This window comes from Struthio camelus, chromosome 5 (genome assembly GCF_040807025.1).
Source record: "Struthio camelus isolate bStrCam1 chromosome 5, bStrCam1.hap1, whole genome shotgun sequence".
In the NCBI taxonomy this organism is placed as follows: Eukaryota; Metazoa; Chordata; class Aves; order Struthioniformes; family Struthionidae; genus Struthio; species Struthio camelus.
The window spans coordinates 63,896,305-63,915,633 of record NC_090946.1 but is presented as its reverse complement, the minus strand read 5'-3'; the positions used below and the strand labels follow the sequence as shown (position 1 = coordinate 63,915,633).

The following is a 19,329-nucleotide window of genomic DNA, read 5'->3' as shown; positions in this document are numbered from 1 at the left end:
CTTTTGAGACTCTTGGGAGGACTGTTTAACACAGAGCCTAGCCCCAAGAAATGCAGATTGTTTTTAACTGAAATTATGAATGCTTTTCAAGATCCGAAGTAGGCTTTGATATAGTAAGAATCGTTTTTCACCATATGTTTTCTTTTGTAGACAAACCCAGCCTGTTACAGTGAATCCTGTTAGAAGGCGGTCTTCTTCCAGGATGTCTTTGGTAAGGAGGTCAAATAGTCTTATATTTGCAATTTTGTTTATCTAAATTGACTTTGAAACACTAGTTCATTTCAGTGAAATAAAATGAGCAGTGAAATAAAATGAGCCTACTGTGTGAGAAACTCTCCTTAACTTTTGGAAAAAGCTGGTATGTAATGTCTGAGTAGTGGAATTAATAATTACAATGCAAAATATTTTAAACACTTCTATTTTTAGTTTAAGATTGATCTATCTCTTACAGACTCTCCTAGATGTCAGATGGCAAGGTTCAGTCTTGGCTGTTTTTATTCCTTTTACGACTTCATGGGAGAAATTTACATTGCAGATTTAGAGAAGTGGTTTGGGACTAAGTCTTTGTGCAGCATTGTTCAAGACTTCTATTTTTAAAATAAATCATGATTCTTTTTGTAGCTAATAATAAAACTCTTTCTTTCTTAGCCCCAGCCTCAACCTTATATGATGCCTCCACCACCTCAGCTGCATTACAACGGTCATTATACTGAACCATATGCGTCGTCCCAAGGTAATTTGTAGCAGAGTTGAAAAGTTTGAAATCTTAAATAATTGTAAACATGGTGGTAAACAGCCAAACCTTTTGATTTTATTATCATGAAAACTAAGACCACGCTATACCACTTTAGAAGGTGGAAGTTATAACTTGAATTTATTTGCATTTACTTTTGCAAAAGTTGGGTAAATTCTTAGGCTAAACATGGGACAAGTTTGCAGTATGTCACTCATTGCAGTGCTTGCTTCTACTCTAGGCAAAGGCTGGTGCGATATATCAGATAGGGGAAAAGTGAGTTACTGATGGCATTTACAGCAACTACATGTAGTGATTGTTCTTGCATGAGTTTAAACTGCCTGGAGTTTGTTTGTTTGTTTATGTACCAGACTGGTACTTTATGGCATTCTGAGATCCTTGTCAGTAGTGATCTTGATGGCTACAAAGCCTATCTGAGCCCATAGACAGTTTGGAGAAAAAAGCGTTTTTAAAACCAGGATGTAGGAAGAGAGGAGTTTATCTCCAAGATTATTAGATGAGAAGGTGGTGGGGAATCCAAAGGTTGAGGAAGTCCACAGGTTATGGAATTATTAAATGTTTGTTTGAAAGAAGGAGGAAAAATAATCAGAATTCTCAAGGAATGTAATCTATGTAATTGCGCAGTGGAGTCATGGCTGCTTTCTCTCTCTTATTGATTGTTGCACATTGTGTCTTTAGTTAACAAAGTTGCTACCCTAAAGAGCTTAATCTAATCCCATGCAAAGTAGCCTCGGTTACTGAGGTACTAGTAGCCCGTGCAAAGTAGGGTCAGTGACTGGGCCTTCGAGCTCTACAGTCCCCTAGATCAACACGTAGATTCAGAACATCCCTGAATTGTTTCTAGTGTAGTGTTGGAACCGTTGCTGGACACAGTGAAGACTATTGCACTTCCTACTGCAAAAACCCTATTTCTGAAAATTTTTTTTCACAAACAAAATAATCATTTATTATTAGCGGATTCATTCAAATAAAGTCGTCAGAATCACTGCTACGTTTAAGTGCTACATAACTAAAAGCATCTAAAGCAGTGACTTATTTACTCTCTTCTGCAGCTTAGCAGATTAAAAATTACTTCCTTGGCTGTACGAACTACTAAGTGTATGTTGGATGTATAAACTATGAGGTCATTTTCTTTATGTATTGCTGTGGTTATATGTTAATGTGCAAAGACTATATGGTGATTGTTTAAACTGTGTCCAAAGTTTCTGGAGAAAAGTTGTTTTGATTTTTAAGGATCTTATAGTATTATATCCACTTATGACCTGAGTTTTGGTTTGTTTTTTTTTTTTTTCCCACTTTTTAAGTTGATCTCATTAGATTAGTGCAAACTCTGGTGTGGATGTTCTTTCTTTCAACTAAAGTGTTTTAAGATTAATTTAGATTTGGTTTTACTTAGGCCGAAGCTTAGCAAACCTAACCTGAACCAAAGAAAGCCATTCTTAAACTGAGATAATGTTTTCCCCTAGGAGTCTGCATCATCTAAATGATCATTATAGGTTATTCTGGTATACATACCTTTAGGTATCAGCAACAAAAAGAAAGCTACTATGTTTTCTTCTCTTCTCAGTTCAAGACATAGCTGCATATAATTGAGATCTTGAAAACCTCAGACATTGGTTAGCTACATCTTAATAGAGAATATCTTATTTATGTTGTATCTTGGACATAATGATTGTTCTTAAACTTTATTTTCAGATAACCTCTTTGTGAGCAATCAGAACGGATACTATTGTCACTCTCAGACTAGCTTGGATAGAGCTCCTCACGATTACAGCGGCCGAATCCGCAATGGTAGCGTCTATAGTGCGCATAGCACAAACTCTTTGAATAATCCACAGCATTACTTGCAGCCATCCCCCATGTCCTCCAACCCGAGCATTACCGGAAGCGATGTCCTCAGAACTGATTATATACCATCGCATAGACATAGTGCGCTAATACCACCCTCTTATCGGCCCACACCAGACTATGAAACTGTAATGAGACAACTCAACAGGGGAATGATACATACAGACAGGCAGAGCCATTCAATGAGAAATCTTAACATCAGCAATTCATATGCTTACAGCAGGCCTGATGCCTTAGTTTACAGTCAACCTGAAATACGAGAACATGCTCAGTTCACTTCCCCACAGTCTAGCCATTACCCGTTTAACCTAAATTACAGTTTTCATAGCCAATCCCCCTATCCCTATCCTGCTGAAAAACGCCCAGTCGTGGGGGCAGTCAGTGTGCCTGAGTTGACAAATGTACAACTCCAGGCTCAGGATTATCCAGCGCCAAATATAATGAAGACCCAAGTCTATCGACCGCCTCCCCCATACCCATACCCAAGACCTGCAAATAGTACTCCAGACCTTTCCCGCCATCTCTACATTAGCAGCAGCAATCCAGATCTTATTACAAGGCGAGTGCACCATTCTGTCCAGACCTTTCAGGAAGACAGCCTGCCTGTTGCACATTCTCTTCAGGAAGTCAGTGAGCCTCTAACGTCAGCACGCCATGCCCAGCTGCAGAAAAGGAACAGTATTGAGATAGCGGGCTTAACTCCCAGCTTTGAAGGTATAAGAATCAAAGAGAGGACCATGTCAGCATCTGCAGCAGATGTGGCCCTTCCAAGGGTTATCTCAGAAGGGTCACAGCCTAATATTCTGCTGGAGAGAACAAAACAAAAAGAAAATGAGCAAGAAGGCATGAACTGTGAGCATAAGAAAACCCTCTCGGATGCTACTATGCTGATTCACAGTAGTGAGGAAGAAGAAGAATTTGAAGAAGAAAACAAGGCTAGCATGAGCCTGTCACCTCTCCCTGAAGATCAAAGCCAACTTTCAGCCATTATGAGTGGTTATTCTCACGATTCTGTACTGAGCTACCCCTACAGCTCTGTTGCTTCTTCTGCTGGACCTTTGCATATTCTTGAGCCTAAATTGCATATTACAGAGACAGAAAAGAGAATGAAAGATATGAGCCCAGTTCATTTACTGGTAGAAAGCCAGGTACAAAGAAGAGGAGACGGACTACTTACTCCATCGATGTCGGAATCTGACCTTACAACATCAGGGAGATACAGAGTAAGGAAGGATTCAATAAAGAAGCGACCTGTATCTGATCTTCTGTCTGGGAAAAAGAATATTGTGGAAGGCCTTCCCCCGCTAGGTGTAAGTGGATATTATTTCTCTTGTTTTGGGTTGCTTCAGGTGGCGTGGTTGCGGGGGGTTTTTAGTTTGTTGTGTTAAAAAGCAGCCTGAGAGATGCTTTTAAAACATAAGATTTAAAAGCAATCCTAAACTTCATCTTTATTTTTCTAATAACTTTGTTTGGCTATCTTTTATCCCCTTCTCTGCCACTTTGGAGTTCTGTTTGTATAGTCCTCCCACGCAGATGCAACCGTGCAGCCTCCCCGGTCTGATACAGCAAACCTAGCTAGCAACTGTAGAATGAGCTATTTTGAAGTCAGTGCTAGTCTCCGTGTTCTGCCCTACCTATGCTTTCCTGGGACAGAAGCAACTGCTTCCATTCCACTACCAGCTTTCTAATATTGGAACTTCCCTTACTGAAAAATTGGGTGTAGCTGAATGTTTATTTTTTTGTGGTTCATTAGCTTTCTTACTCTGGCCAAAGAGGGAAATCTGACACATTAAGACAATAGATTCTTTCCTTATTTTTTTTTTTTCTTTTCTTTCCTCCATCTCTTCCGCTCCCTATAGCCTTTCCTTTTTGCCTTGCCTTCATGCTGGTTTTATCCCATTAAGTTTATTCCTTGCTGCCATTTCCCTTTCTCCTACTCCTATCTTATGATTCCATAAAAAGAAATAAATGGAAAAACTATAGGTTTCACCTTTCCTGTAACTCCTCAAAGAAACATCAAGGCCTGTGTTGGACTGTACAGTTTCATTGACAATCTTTACCACTTACTCTATTTTTAACTTTTGTTCACATTATATAGCTCCTGGCATATTTTGAGTGCTAATGAAGGAAGACCATGTTTTGGGGAGTGGGGATGGTGTTGGGTTTTTGGTTTTTTGGTTTTGTTTTTAATTGATTGCTGTTAGCTTTTCCTGCCCAAGTTAACTGTCCACTGTCAAACAGTTTTCTATATGAACTGGACTGCAGTGGAACTAGCATACTGCATCTCCTGCTTTAGTAGCTGTTTTGCAGCTGATGCTGCAAAAGCTCACCTAGATTAAGCCATTTTTTTAAATAGTTACTGCTCTCACTGTTTTCTTGTGTATCAGACTTCTTATACATGAAGCTGACACAATAAAACAGACTAGAAATTTATGCCATCTTCCTCAGCTTCAATCATTTGATCATTTCATATGCTTTCCTAAAACCTCCTTCCTCCTGTTTGTTATGTGGATGTAAAAAAAAAAAAGATGATATCCTTCTACTTGTGTTCACAATTAGATATAGTTGCTTTGTATTTTGTTCTCCATATGGTATATTTTGAAACACTGATGAGCCTACCGCAATCATACCCTGCCTTTTCCTTCTGATAGTCATGTGAATATTCACTTCAACCTTTGAAATGAAATTGATATTCAAACTTTTTCATTTGAAATTTTCAACAGAATACTTTCCAGTTCAGCAAATAACATTTTAGAGTGCTATTGCAGAACAGAAAATATTACCTTTCTGTATTTAATATTGAGATGAATAGCCTGATAACTGTTCCTACCAATGTTTATGCATTTTGCTTTCCAACGAACTCTTGCTTGGCTTTTAAATGCAATTTCATCTTCTTTTAGCCTTGTCTTCTTTTTCCCTACCACCATTTAGCTTTTGGAATCATTGATTTTTTTCGTTCAAGCAACATATTCACCCATATTTTCAGCGTTTTCTTTTTTTAATAACCAAACTTAGCAACTGCAGGAGTGATGAAATTTTCTCTCTTATGCTTTTAAAATCTGCTAGTATTCTTTCACAAAAATCTGTTTTGTATTTTTGCCAAATCTTGAGTGGCAGCTTCAATATTTTAGATTCAGGGCTCAGATCTTTCACTGATTCTGTGTTCATGTTTTCATATGTGCAGTTTGTTGCAAAGGCAGCCAAACATTAAAACTGTATCTAAATAGCATAAGGATACATTCTCATTGTTATGCCCACCTGTAGGGAAGAGAAGGGCCTGCAAATTGTGTAGTTTAACATAGGATTATTTTATTTATGTATTTTTGGGGGAGTGAGTAGTGATTCCAACTCTTTTCAAGAATGATAATTACCCGGAGTTGTGGCCTCACACCTTCAGTTGTGACCTAGTAGGGACCTTGCAGGGAGCAATACTTGTCATTCTCGTGCCGTTTCAGTAACTTGCCTGGAATGAAGACGCTCGTGTTGTGTCCTTGGAGGAATGTAGTCCCACCACCCTAATCTCCCACTGCTGTCTTTATCAGAGAAAAGGGTCAAAACTGTGTTCAGTTTGCAGAAGGGGTCAGAGAAGTATCCTTTACTCCTCTGGATTCTGCTTTATAACCTGATCAACTATTTAAGCGTATTCATAAGTTTTAGCTTTTCTTTTACAGGGCATGAAAAAGAATAAAACTGATGCAAAAAAAATAGGGCCTCTAAAGCTAGCTGCCCTAAATGGACTAACCTTGACTAGAATGCCTCTGCCAGACGAGGGGAAGGAAGAATCAACAAGAGCAACAAATGATGAACGGGTATGTTGAAATTTTTTAATCCTTGATTTCACATTAGTGATTTTTTCAAAATGAAGTGCATATGAATGGTACTATGTATTGACTTCCAAAATGCTTCAGATTCAAAGTAACTCGAACGTTGAGCATAGAAACAAAATGATGAGTGAAACTTCTGATTGCTAAGTCACTGAAAGGCATATTGGGTGTGACTAAAGATTTTTCTTTAAGGTTTAAGATGACAGTAATTCACTGAAGCTTACCCTTTGAACATATAGGCAGCAAATTATTTAGCATCTACCAGTACGTTTTTGCACCAAGACTTTCTGTTTTCTCTCAATTTTTAGGCCCCTTTCCAGACTAAAAAGGCCTGAACTTGATTGTAATGATTAGTAGTTTATACAATTTTAACAACAAATTGTGTAGTTAAGTTGCATCCCCAGGATACAGCTTGTTCAGACAACCTTTATCTTTTTTTCCTCAGATGTATCCCTGAGAATGTGGTTGGGACTTGTGTGATCTGCTGAAGTTTAAAATTCATTAACCAGGCTCAGATCACTGAGGGAATGTCAGGTTCTAGGGCTGAGGATCAATACTTGAGAGATAGAAGATATAACCGATATCAATTAAACATACCTCAGCCTGCCTCGTATACCACTAAATGGGTGCAGGAAAGTGTGAAATCCAGTGAATATCCAGACTGTGAAGGGCTATATAGAACAATGCTGTCATCACATATCTGACCAGGGAGCGATTAGAAAAACCAAAGTCTGCACTGACTCCTTGACATTCTGCAACCAGTCGTTACTTTAGAATCCAGTTCTGAGCACGGATGGGTATCCTTAGCTGCAGTCCACTCCTGCTCAGTTCTTCGACAGTCACTGGGTATCTTGCAGGATTAGAACCAGCAGGAACAGTCTTGGTCTCACCAGCTGCAGTTTCCAAGTAACATGCCAGGACAATTAGGTGTAAGTCACATAAAAGAAATTCAGTCTTGGAGTTTGAAGGCTTGGAATGAGACCAGTAAGAGGGAGGTTTGACTGTAATTTTATGGCTGAAAGTGTGCTAACGTGGCTTTTTGAACTATATGCTCCTTGAGAATGCTAAGGAGCAGAAAGTAACACTATGTTATTGAGATACACTTCCACATTTAGTACCTGTTTTGGTTGTTTCCTCTTACAGCCATCATCTTTTCCTGGATTGACCTTTATTGAATTCAGCCATATCATTCAGCCAGCTCTGCCCAAATGGCTGAGAGGAAAAGCAGAATCTGTAAGGTCAAGTTATGAAAAAGACACATACCTCCACACTGTCTCCTCAAGCAGTCATGTAGGCAGAATGCATATAGGGAAATGGGAGTGATTCCTAAGACTGTGGAGAAGAGACAAAACAAATCACACATATGACATGAAAGAAAGTCTAGACTGCAGTTATTTTTAGAGGGCAAAGACTTAAGTGGTTTCAGTGCCTGTTTCTTTGCTCAGCTTCATGTTACTATCGGGTTATGCTAGGAGATTTGGCCTAAAGAAGTTTTTAGAATGGGTATACTGATCTGTAAACGATGTATAATGGAGGTTTTACACTTTCCTCTGCAGCATTTGGCAGTACAGTTATTTGCCACAGTGCTTTTCTGGTGTGATACCGCAGAGCAGTTACTGTGAGAGGCTGGGGACATGTGACATAGATGAAATTTTCTGGCTGAAATATCACATATTATTCCTCTAATTATTGTTGGCAAGCAGATGCTGAAATTCCTGAAGTGTCTTATGATTTAGAAAGAACTTAGTTTTGAAAGAATAAATCTGTTTTGGGGCTTATTAAATAAAACAGACTGAATTATTCTAGTAGAAAAAAATCATGGGTTTATAACTCAGCTGCAGCAGGAGGTTCCAAGAAGGCTTTGCTGCTGTCTTCAACATTTATAACCTTCAGCCTAAGGAATTGTGGAATAATTAGTTCATTCACTGAGCCAAACATTTTATTTTGGATCTGTAGAGTTTTTCTCCATCGTCACTAGAAATTTGACGGCATTTTTTTTAGATTACAAAGTTAAAAGTGATTTTTCAAATGTTGCAATCAAGTATGCTATATTGAGTGGGAAGATTAATGAGTGTTTCTTGTTTAGAGGTATTTGAGGCAAAGTTTATAGCGTAGCATAATTACCTTGTTTGGCCAAATATTCCTTTGCCCAACTGGGTTGTCTCTATAGAAACTAAGAAGCAATTTTTGTTTTCCCCCAGTGGTATCCACAGTCTTTGTGACCTAGCGAAGTATCACAGGATTCTTACACAGATTTCACTTGAGCAAAACTCTTGCTGGTTAGAGTTGCTTCTAATTTATTCTGGTATGTTTTGAAAAACATTAGTAGCTGGAAAAGCATTAATAAATGTATATGAGAGGAAAATACATACATTTCATCCTTGATGAATTCTATGTTAAAATACACTCACCTTGGTATTTGACTTTGTGTTGTAATCTTTGTTCTATCTTTTAGTGCAAAGTTCTGGAACAACGGTTAGAGCAGGGGATGGTGTTCACTGAATATGAACGCATTCAGAAAAAAAGGCTTATAGATGGTGAGTGCTCAATAGCTCGGCTTCCTGAAAATGCTGAAAGAAACCGGTTCCAGGACGTCCTTCCTTATGATGATACCAGAGTAGAGCTAGTCCCAACCAAAGAAAATAACACTGGTTACATCAATGCATCTCATATCAAGGTGAGAGAAATACTTGTACAGAAATGTTTTCCAGCTGGTATGGCCATTAAAAATGGAGTTGGCCTTCAATTCTGGTTTTGTTAAACAGAAGAGAATCCTTCCCCGTGTCTCCCTCTTTCCCTTCTTCTGCTGAGGTTTCTTTCGGGGCAGGAGGAACCTTTTTCTCCTCCATTGCCTAGAATAATGGAAGGTTAATTGTTGGAGAGGTTTTCTGGTTTTTGCTTCTGTATTAGGGAGGTCTTCTGTATTAATCTACTTCTTCCCTCTGCCCCTCTCTCTGCATTGGTACTAACAGAGGGCATGTCCACCCTTTCCTCAGTTAAGAAGGCAGATGGCTTTTAAACAAAGTGGGATCCTTCCCTGTGATTATGACATGTCTGAACTGCAATTACAGACTATTATTTCTTCCTCCTCTGTATTCTCAGGCTGGATTCACAACAGGCAGTAGGATAGCTCCTTGCTTAAGCTTTGTTGTATGGTTAGAGGGACAGATGGAGCCAAAAGAGAACCTGCTCCTTCATCATCTTCATTTGCCTGCTTTCCCCAGCCTTACCTCTTTAAACTCTCTTTAAAATGGTGAAGAAACAGCAGGGTGAACTCAGGGAGCTTCGAGGCAGTTCATTCATTTTCAGTACACATGGCTACTCGTTAAAGTGCAACTGCAAGTGGTTTCATGCCTCTGAAAAGAGTCGAGATCTTCTAAATAGCAGTAATAGTTGTGTTTCCGTCCTTTTTTTATATATCTGTTTACTCTCTGACAAAGTGTCTATACTTCAGTTCATTCACAGATTTCTCCAGCAGCTCTCACCCTTCTGAAATGAGATAATGTTTTTGGAGGAAACATCAGATAAAATTTGTAGAAGAGATCGTTATCAGTTTCCTGTACTCACTGATACATTATGTTTATCACTTAAAATAAATGTATTTAGCCATGTGCCTGTATAATTTTAAACCTTCCTTCTCTCCTACATCTAATGTGACAGGATGCAACTGAAAGCGGATAGGCAGATGGGTTTACAACTCACACTGGCTGCCTCTTGTTTCTGAGTGTTGCTATCTTTCTCAGTTTATGCATCTTAAAATGGCTGCTTTGGAACTGGGGAAGGGGAGTTTTCCATAACTGGTCATCTAATGTCTTTCTGCAGATCTCTGTTGGTGGCATTGAGTGGGATTACATTGCTACACAGGGCCCTTTGCAGAACACATGTCAAGATTTCTGGCAGATGATCTGGGAGCAAGGGATTGCCATCATAGCTATGGTCACAGCAGAAGAAGTGAGTGTAAACTGGGTCAGGTCTACCCCAGAAACTTCTGCAACGATTTCAGTATGATCTGTTGCAGGAAGGGGGGGAGGGGGGATGTTTACTAAAACCAGAAAAACAATTGAAGATGATTTTATAGGGACCCCCTTAACGTTCTGTCTTGCTTTGATTGACAGGCAGATGTAAATTTGCAAACCCTTTCCCATGGGGAGCTGGTTTACTCAGTGAGAAACCGTGAGACTGTAGTAACACTTAATGGAGGAGAAATATAATTGTTACGGAAACATTAGTTGCATGTATATTTTTGTGTTTCTTGTAAAGCAAATGTTTTACTTTTAAGGAAAGTGGGAGAGAAAAAAGCTTCAGATACTGGCCACGTCTTGGCTCAAGACACAACACTGTCACATATGGAAGATTTAAGATTACCACGCGATTCCGCACTGACTCAGGCTGCTATGCAACTACGGGTTTGAAGATCAAACACCTTCTCACAGGACAGGAGAGAACAGTGTGGCATCTGCAGTATACCGACTGGCCAGAGCATGGCTGTCCAGAGGATTTAAAGGGATTTCTCTGTAAGTTGCGTTCAGTAGCTTTGCCTTTTTTTATACTACCTGGAATGGCTGCAATACAGGAATTAGCTTGTGATAGGTATGCCAAGCAACCTGCTGTAAAAGGTTTCTTCACAGCAGCAAGAGATACTGGATTATATTTTTGGTGGGAATATACCGGTCAGTTTGTTAAAGTGACTGTGTATGTCTAAAGCCGTGTATACAATTTTCTGAAAAGTCATATAGTTTAAAACCCAATTATACCACATACCACTCATTCAGTATGTACCAGCGATAGCAAGAAGGCTGCCACAGACCACCTTTGATGGGAGATTGAGAAGCAGGCAAAAACCTTACAAAAATTAAATGATTTGCAGATTTGTATTGCTTTGGGTGGGAAGTGAAAGGTGATTTATTTTCTGTGTAATTTTTCCATGGGATGTAACTTGTTGAATTAGTGCTACAGTTTCTTTCTGGTGGTGACACAGTCATAATAGCATATTGCATATAAGCATAATGGCTTATATCATTTTATCTCCTAAATCTATTTTTCTTCTTCTTTTGAACTTAACAGCATACCTGGAGGAGATACAGTCAGTGCGGCGTCATACAAACAGCACTGCAGATCCAAAGAACTCTAATCCTCCTGTGCTGGTACATTGCAGTGCAGGTGTAGGGCGAACAGGAGTGGTCATACTGTCAGAGATCATGATTGCTTGCCTGGAACACAATGAGGTAATTTCTTTTTCTTTCTAGTGTTGTAAATAATAGTATGTATTGGGAAGTAACCTGCCCAGCAAAGATTGTATAGCTGTTCACTTGAGCTTTCCTAAGATATGGCCGTTGGAAGAGCCTTACAGTTGGAGCTGAAAGAAGTCTTGGCAATTCAGCAGAAGTTAATAATCTTCTAGAGTGGCCCACTTATACACTGGGTATTGAAATGCTCATTTGTATTCTTGACCCTGTAAGGTGTTGAATCACTGGATGGAACAAGATATGCCCTGGAGTACTTGCACATATTTCAGTGTTTGGCCCAGGGTTTACCACTACTACTTCATGCCTCGATTTTGATAGTTAATATTCAAGGACATGCGTTGTAGTCCAGTCTCGGTGCTTATTATTAAACATTGTGTTTCTAAGTGTAGTAGTATTTGCAGTATCAGTGTCAGTAGAGGACAAAGTGATAGTTATTAAACATGAAAACTAGTCCTATCAGCCTTTAGCCAGAAGTGGACAGTTTGTTTATTGATAATATAAGGTGTATAATAGTATAAGGTGTTTGGAGAGCTGAGACTCTCCAAACTGATTGTTCCACTGTGTACCCCATGACACAGGCAAGTTTAACACTGTGCATGCTTCACAGATGAGGAAATTGAGATGGACATGGTTAGTGGTGTAGTTAAGTCCTTACTGTGAGAGCTGAAATTAGTGCAGGTGATTTTGTCCTTAGATCACTGGTTTTATCTTACACTTCCTGCTGTGAAAGTACATGCCAGTCTCCTTGCTCACCAGTTGCTGTAATGCTTTGTTCTCTTCCTCCAGATGCTGGACATCCCACGAGTGCTGGACATGTTGAGGCAACAGAGAATGATGATGGTGCAGACTCTTTCTCAGTACACTTTCGTCTATGGAGTTCTCATTCAGTTTCTGAAAAGTTCTAGGCTTATATAATCCCTGCCACTTCCTAAGGGATACCAGAAGAGTTTACAGAAGTAAAATTACCGTTGTCCATGCAGACTTGCCCTTACTGGTGTTTTCTTCCTATGATGAGTCACACAGTTACCTTTCAGGACTGCTATGTGACTGTTAAATGCAAGTTGGTGTAACAGTCCTTGCAAAGCAGGATCTTCGCTGGACTAAATTCTTCCCATGTTCAGCTACAGCTATAGGAGGGAATGAGCCTACTTATTCTGTTTTGTACTACTTGCACACATTCTTTAGAGCAGTGTTACTCTAGGCAAAATAAATATCTTGTGGAACAGAAGTGAATGACACAATTTTACTAACTTTTTAGAAAAGTAATGTAGGTTTTAAAAAATGAATTAAGTGTGCAGAAGCGAAAACCTGTAGATGCACATGGGGAGAGGAACTTACTCCTTGGGAATGTCAAGGTCTTAAGCAGTTTCATTCTGCTTTCAGTTTTATATTTAGATCAATACATCTATGTTTTTTTAGGACGAACTTTTGGTTTCCTCTGGTTTACTCAGCAGAATTAGCAGCTCCCAGATGTTTTAAGATGTCACTTTAAGGCAGTTATTTTTGTATTCGTCTTTTTTTAATTTTGAAAAAACACTTTTTAAACAGCATAATATTTTCAGAGGAAACAATTGACAATGTTTGAACTAACTTTTCAAAACTTGTGGAGAAAGTAGTAGGAGAAACTGTTGGTAGTTGTAGAGTGCCAAGTAATAGAATTGGCAAGTGAAAGATCACATCAGCTGTTGGTAACTTCCATTTGAGCGAGAGGCATGTTTACCTATTGAGTTGTAGGCAAAAAGCAGGGCGAGAACATTGTAATTATCTACAGGTTCTTGGAAACAAATAGATGAGAGAAAGTACATATTCAGTATTATTCATATATTTAGAGAACAGTTTGATTTTACTGGCTGAAATCAAAGTGGATGCAAATGTTTTAAGCACTTTTTTGCTCTGTTATTTATGTAGTTAAACATAGAAACTATAATCTTATATTGTTTCATATGGTAATACATCATTACTAACCTGTTATTTTAGGAAGAGCCCTTTAAGTTGGTGAAGTGAGAGAACCAAAATTGGAGTAAGAAGGTATACAGTGGTGAAGTGGAAATGATCATGTGAAACATAATGGAGGAGGTGTGGCAGCTATGATTGCTGGTTTACGCAGTGCAAAGATGACCGTTACAGTTTTTATATTCCCCGTCAGGAAAGCCTTTAAAGCACCGGAAGCGTCTGTAGAATCTTTGAGATTATTTTGTCAACAGTAAAACAGATTTTGCTGATGCTGTGCAGCGTTGCTATGAAGGGTAGTCACAGATGCCGTTTGAGAATGACTGCAGAACCTAAAAGTTCTTAGAAGTAACGCTGGAGATGTGGGTATTTTAGTAACTTTATAGGTGGCAGAGTCGATGGTTGTGGCATGGATCTGAAGATAAGTTCTACCTCTGGTAGTTTCCATTTTGTCCCTAACTATCATGGGTCTAGTCTAATAACAGGATCTCTGAATACTCCTCTCTCTGTGTTTTTAAAATGGAGATGTTATGATTTTTACCTTCTTTTTCAAGTGCTTGGAGATGCTGAATTGAAATTCCCTATTCAAAAGCGAGCTATTTGTTTGTAGATGTCTGGTTTAATTTCGAAAAGCCCCTCTGACAGTCAAGTCTGTGGGCCTGTTTATGTATCGCCTTCCTGCGATACCGACTTAGTGAAATGGAATGAGATTGAAAGTCATTTTTATAACTGGTAAAATAGCGCTATTTTTCTGTGAGCTGTGACAGGGATTTGGCAGCTATTATGAATAATTAAAAGCCCCTTCAAAACAATAATTGTCTTCTCAAAACATTAATTAAGAGGATAATAAAAATGTTGCTTCAGTTTCTTCTGTAATAAGCTACTTCCATAAAGACAAGCGTAAGTCCCAATGACATTTTCTAGTATGTCATCCCATAAAAAATGTATTTCTCTAAAGTACATTTTAATATCCACCTAGTGCATTTGGTCTGCTTTCAAGCAGCCTGAATTGTTCTACTCTCAATACAAGTAAGATTGAATATTTCAGATAGGGAAAAAAACCTCTTCCTGTAACTATAAAATGCCTAGCAAGTGTTCGCTGCCAGATGCAGTCCAGGGGAAACCAGTAACTGAAGACTGATTCTTGTATAAGCCTGTAAACAAACCAGTTTGACGTAGCCATGTTAATGAACTATCCTTGAAAGGGAGAAACATCTTTGGATGTTTGTATTCAGCTCATATTTTTAAAATATTGCTACTTTTGTGCCGCAGTTTATATAAGTCTTCAGAAATATGTTTGAGAGTGAAGCTGCACTGCAGAAAGGTAGCATGTAACATTTCCATTTCTGATCTTTGGACTATGGTCTGGTACAGGCAAATTTTAATGAGGTTATATACAATGACAACTTTGAGTGACGATTTTCAGACGTTCGGCGGTTAACGGCTGCACAACATCAGCTCTGAGGCATTAAAAAAACCAACTAAAATGAGGAATTCAACTTGAAGCTTGTGGGATGAGTTCTGACGTGGGTGGGTGGGGGGAACTATCTCTCTTCTTTTGGTTATCTTTTCCTTCCTGCTTGGAAGGACTGTGTTCACTGTGGGAGGAGTTATTCACTCTCTATCCTGATAATTACAGTTCAGATTTTTTTTTTTTTTTAAAGTGAGAGCAGTGCTACCTGCTCCCCTTCAGCTTTTAAATCCAGCCATCAGCAGTCCGTTTTTGTGCTCTTTGTATTAATAGACTTTATGTGAATTTTCCTAATGAAGATAGCAGACTTGCTTTTATAAGTAAGCATATAGTTCTAAGTGAGCCTTGAAAATGAGCAGTTTCTCTTCTAAAGATACCAACGACATGAAACTACAACCTTCTGTGATAAAATGAATTAGATCTTCAGATAGTTTTAAAAATAAAATTGAGGTCCGTTTTTAGCACTTTGTTGCTCTGAGCCTTGATTGGGGCATTTTTTACATGCAGTTGCACTGGGTGCTTCATGAAGCATTGGACGTTATAAGAGAGTCAGTTGTCCAAATCCAGTCACAGCCTGAGCTGTAGGTGCATTTATTTGTCAAAATTCCACTATAAGTAAGTTCATTTTGCCAAGTATACTTCTGTACTTATGGGGAAGAAACCAGATTATTATCATGCAGATCTTTTTTAGTATGGAAAGTTTGTTCTAGGAAGATATTCCTGCAGTAAGTGACAGAAAAAGATGCTGATTTCCTAGGAATGTCAGAGTTCTCAGGGATCAATAAAGGTGCTATATACTGTTAAGAGGCAGATTTGACTGTTTGTTGTGGGCTACATGGAAAATGCTTTTTTAGGATCAAATTCTATGAAGAGTCATCAGAAAGAAGAACCTACAAATTACTGCTGGTAAGGGCTTCTGCACGTTTTCATTCCTTTCTTGTTTGCTCTCGTGAGAGATTTTTGGCCATTGAATCCATGTAGTCTTGGGCTAGCGCTCTTCTTGAAGAACTTGATTCAAAGCCCTTTTGAAGTCATTGCAAAGATGTCACTGACTTAGTAGGCTTTGCTTTAGGCTGTAAATTGCTCCTCCTCCATTCTGTGAAGGAGAAGCTCCATGGCATACAGAGGAGTTTTGCATAGCTTCTCTGCAGCCTGCACAGGAGAGCTCTCCTTTTTCTCCTGTATATGGGAATGCTGTCCCCTGTGAACAGCATGAAAAGTTTTATGCCTTAATATCTCTCTCTCTCTGCGATACCTTTTGCACAAGAGAACAGTAAAAATTATAACTTCAGGGAGCTATAATTTATATTTAGAAATACATGTAATTAAAAGCAGGTGAGCTAGGTAGGGTCTCTGTAATTTCTGTGAGTTAAAAGCAGATCTAAATTAACATTTAGGAAAAAAAACCAAGTAAAATGAATAGATGAAACAGATGTGGACTAAGCGGCAGGAATTCTTGGCGTTTTGACAAAGTATGTATTTCTGGCTCCTCTTGTAATCCTGTGTATCTGTTTTTAAGTGGATGACAGCTGGGGCAATTTTGTTGAAAAATGAGTTCTTAAATTTAATAACTATGACTACCATAGGATGCTACTGAAGAACAGATATGTGGTTTTCTTGTTGGTGTAGCTGTTAAAAGTTGAGGGGCTCGGACTTTAATGGCTTCTGGACCAAACCTGGGAGCTGCAAGGTTGTTTATCATTCAAGCTAGCTGTGTAATGGGGGGGGGGGGTCTCTCTTTTTTTTTTTTTTTAACACTAGCAGCATTACTAAAACCCTGCAGTTAACATAGTGAACTTGCTACTACATTTCGGTAGTGAGCTCGGTTTATTAATTTAAAAGAAACAACAGTTCCATTGCTAGGAGTTACATGTTTTGTTTTGTTTTTTAATATTATGAACTCTTGCAAAGCCAGAGCCCTGTCCTGCAAGACGCAAAATCCTGCAGTTCTTCCCGGTATTGGGGGGAGCTCAGATGTGCTTAGCACCGATGAAAGCTTGAGCCATTAAAGCATAAATGCTCACATCTCCACTTCAAATACAGCTTACAAGAATTAGCCAAAAGAATGCAGTAGGAATGTGCATAAATGAAGCTGCGGCATTAAAAGGAAAGGTAGTTGAGATAGTTTGGAAGAATCTCTTGTGAAAGTGCAAAATGTTGGAACTAGGGAGGGGGGATTTGGGGAATGGCTGAAGGCATATGGAGGAGGATTTGGAACACTTGTGTATCCACAGCAGGGCTGCTAGAAGGCTTGGGTCAAATGGTATGTTTTTCGTGGCGTGGTAGGGTAAGTGAACATGTAGTCATAGGTGTTATATTTACTGACATTTTTAATGTGATTTTTGAAACTCTAAATATTTTTTTCAGAGGCTCTGTTATTTTTATATATCTTCTTTTGCAAATATATTCAATGCAATCTATCAGCTCAGTTTCTGTTTACTTATTAAAGGTCAAATTTTCAAACACTGGTCTCTGGTTTTACACATGCAAACTGCAGGGGGAATAAGCATACATGCAGCTTTGCACTGATAATTTCTAATGGATGCAGGTTAGATTATTTGAAAGTCCAAATACTTGCTTTGTGAATGCAACCAAGTGTTTATAGTAGGTGTGAGCTGTACCAGGTTAAGTCTGGGCCGAAAATCAGGCCCCTGAACTGTGGAATTTAACTATGTGCTTTAACTATGTGCTTAGAAATTATATTGCAGTGCAGCATTTGCAATACAGTGATCTTAACTTCAGAGAATTTCTAATACTATACTAAGGTAAGGGAAAAAATCTTAAACTTTTAACAGCTATTACAAACATGACTGTAAACATTTCTTAATAAGATCCTCTTTGGGACCAGCTAACTTGGTGCGTTCTGTTGGCACTACATATGTTACTTCTATTAAGGTCTGCAGGGACTGGGGTAAAAAAAAAAAAAATTGATAATTACAATGAGCATTTCAAAAAACAGTTACTAAATAACCTTTGTTTTTATTCTTTTGCATTTTCCATAAGATGCTGCATTTAGTGCTAAAGAATAACCTCTTTATTTGTTCTAAAGTGTATTTGTTCTTTACAAGTCCATTCTTTGGCTCTACTTGGGGAATGAAAGCAGAAATCAAATGCAAAGAAGCTAATGAATAGAGTTTACAACAGATCCAGCCTTGTGGCAAGCTGGAGAGCAAGTCTGTAGGTATCATGATCGTATTTTGTTTCAGATACGCGGCAATCAAAATACCAAATTATTATTTTATGAGCACAGTTGCAGAAAGTGCCTCAGCTTTATAAAGGGAATTTTAAATGCTATTTTCCATTTGGAATTATTTAAGTAAAATTAGGAGACTTTGAAGTAGTTTTTAACATCTTGCAAACCCTGAAATGAATGATAGGAAACTAGATGGAAAAAAATATTTAAAATCCTTCAGCCTGTCACCTTGCTAATCCTGGATAATTCTGACAAGATGCATATGCTGTCTTTTTACAAAGACACTTCCTTAAATTACTTTGAAATGCCCCAAATAGCTCTCCTCTCTACAGCTGATTTTGGGTGGACTTGAATGGAAATTTAAGGGGCTTGACCTGGCAAAGCACTAAATATTTACACTCCTGCACATTGCTGAAATCTCTTCATTCCATTACAGCAATGGACATTTGAGGTCCTTTCAGCAGTTTTGTAGGACTGAATCCTAAATGTCAGAGGAATGCAGGATGTGGCTCCATTTTCTTCCTTTTTCATTTGAGCCGCTATGCAAGGATTTATTTAAATGAATTTTCAAGTATTATTTTCTGATATTAAGCTAGTGGTTAATATGTCTGTTGGCTGTCTTGCCACCAATACTGTAAAAATGTATAATCAAAACAGCTTTAATTCTTGTAAAACTGAAATTGGTTTGTAAAACAATGTACAAATTGTGTTTCATAGACAGAAAAGCTTGTATTACTGAATGTAATATATGTGAAATGAATATATCATAGTCTATTTTTGCCATGAAAATAAATATTTGAAACTATTATAAATGTTTATTGTTCCGTTATTAAAGATCAGTGAACTTAATTTTTATGTGCAATCCTAGGTTGGGACTTGACCTTCACTTCACATAGATGTTATCCCTCTCCTAAAGCTCTACAACTACTGTCCTGCATCTCAATATGAAGATAGAATTTCCCCTGTCATAAATACTAATAGGTGTTATCTTTGTGGCAGGAAAGCCTGGGACTGCTACCTTATCGTTACTGTTTATAATTTTT

General features: G+C 38.4%; 1 protein-coding gene across 3 annotated transcripts in view; it reads left to right on the top strand.

Moving 5' to 3' along the window:
- PTPN21 (protein tyrosine phosphatase non-receptor type 21) overlaps positions 1-14,489 on the top strand; it is a 43,612-nt gene extending 29,123 nt beyond the window's left edge. For all 3 annotated transcript variants that reach the window (XM_009689830.2, XM_068946749.1, XM_068946750.1), the window contains 9 exons: positions 151-211; positions 649-733; positions 2,450-3,912; positions 6,274-6,411; positions 8,882-9,103; positions 10,249-10,377; positions 10,706-10,940; positions 11,491-11,651; positions 12,459-14,489. In XM_009689830.2, coding sequence (XP_009688125.2) covers positions 151-211; positions 649-733; positions 2,450-3,912; positions 6,274-6,411; positions 8,882-9,103; positions 10,249-10,377; positions 10,706-10,940; positions 11,491-11,651; positions 12,459-12,587 — 2,623 coding nt within the window. In that variant the 3' untranslated portion in view covers positions 12,588-14,489. The remainder of the gene's footprint in view (positions 1-150; positions 212-648; positions 734-2,449; positions 3,913-6,273; positions 6,412-8,881; positions 9,104-10,248; positions 10,378-10,705; positions 10,941-11,490; positions 11,652-12,458) is intronic.
- The last annotated feature ends 4,840 nt before the right edge of the window (positions 14,490-19,329 follow it).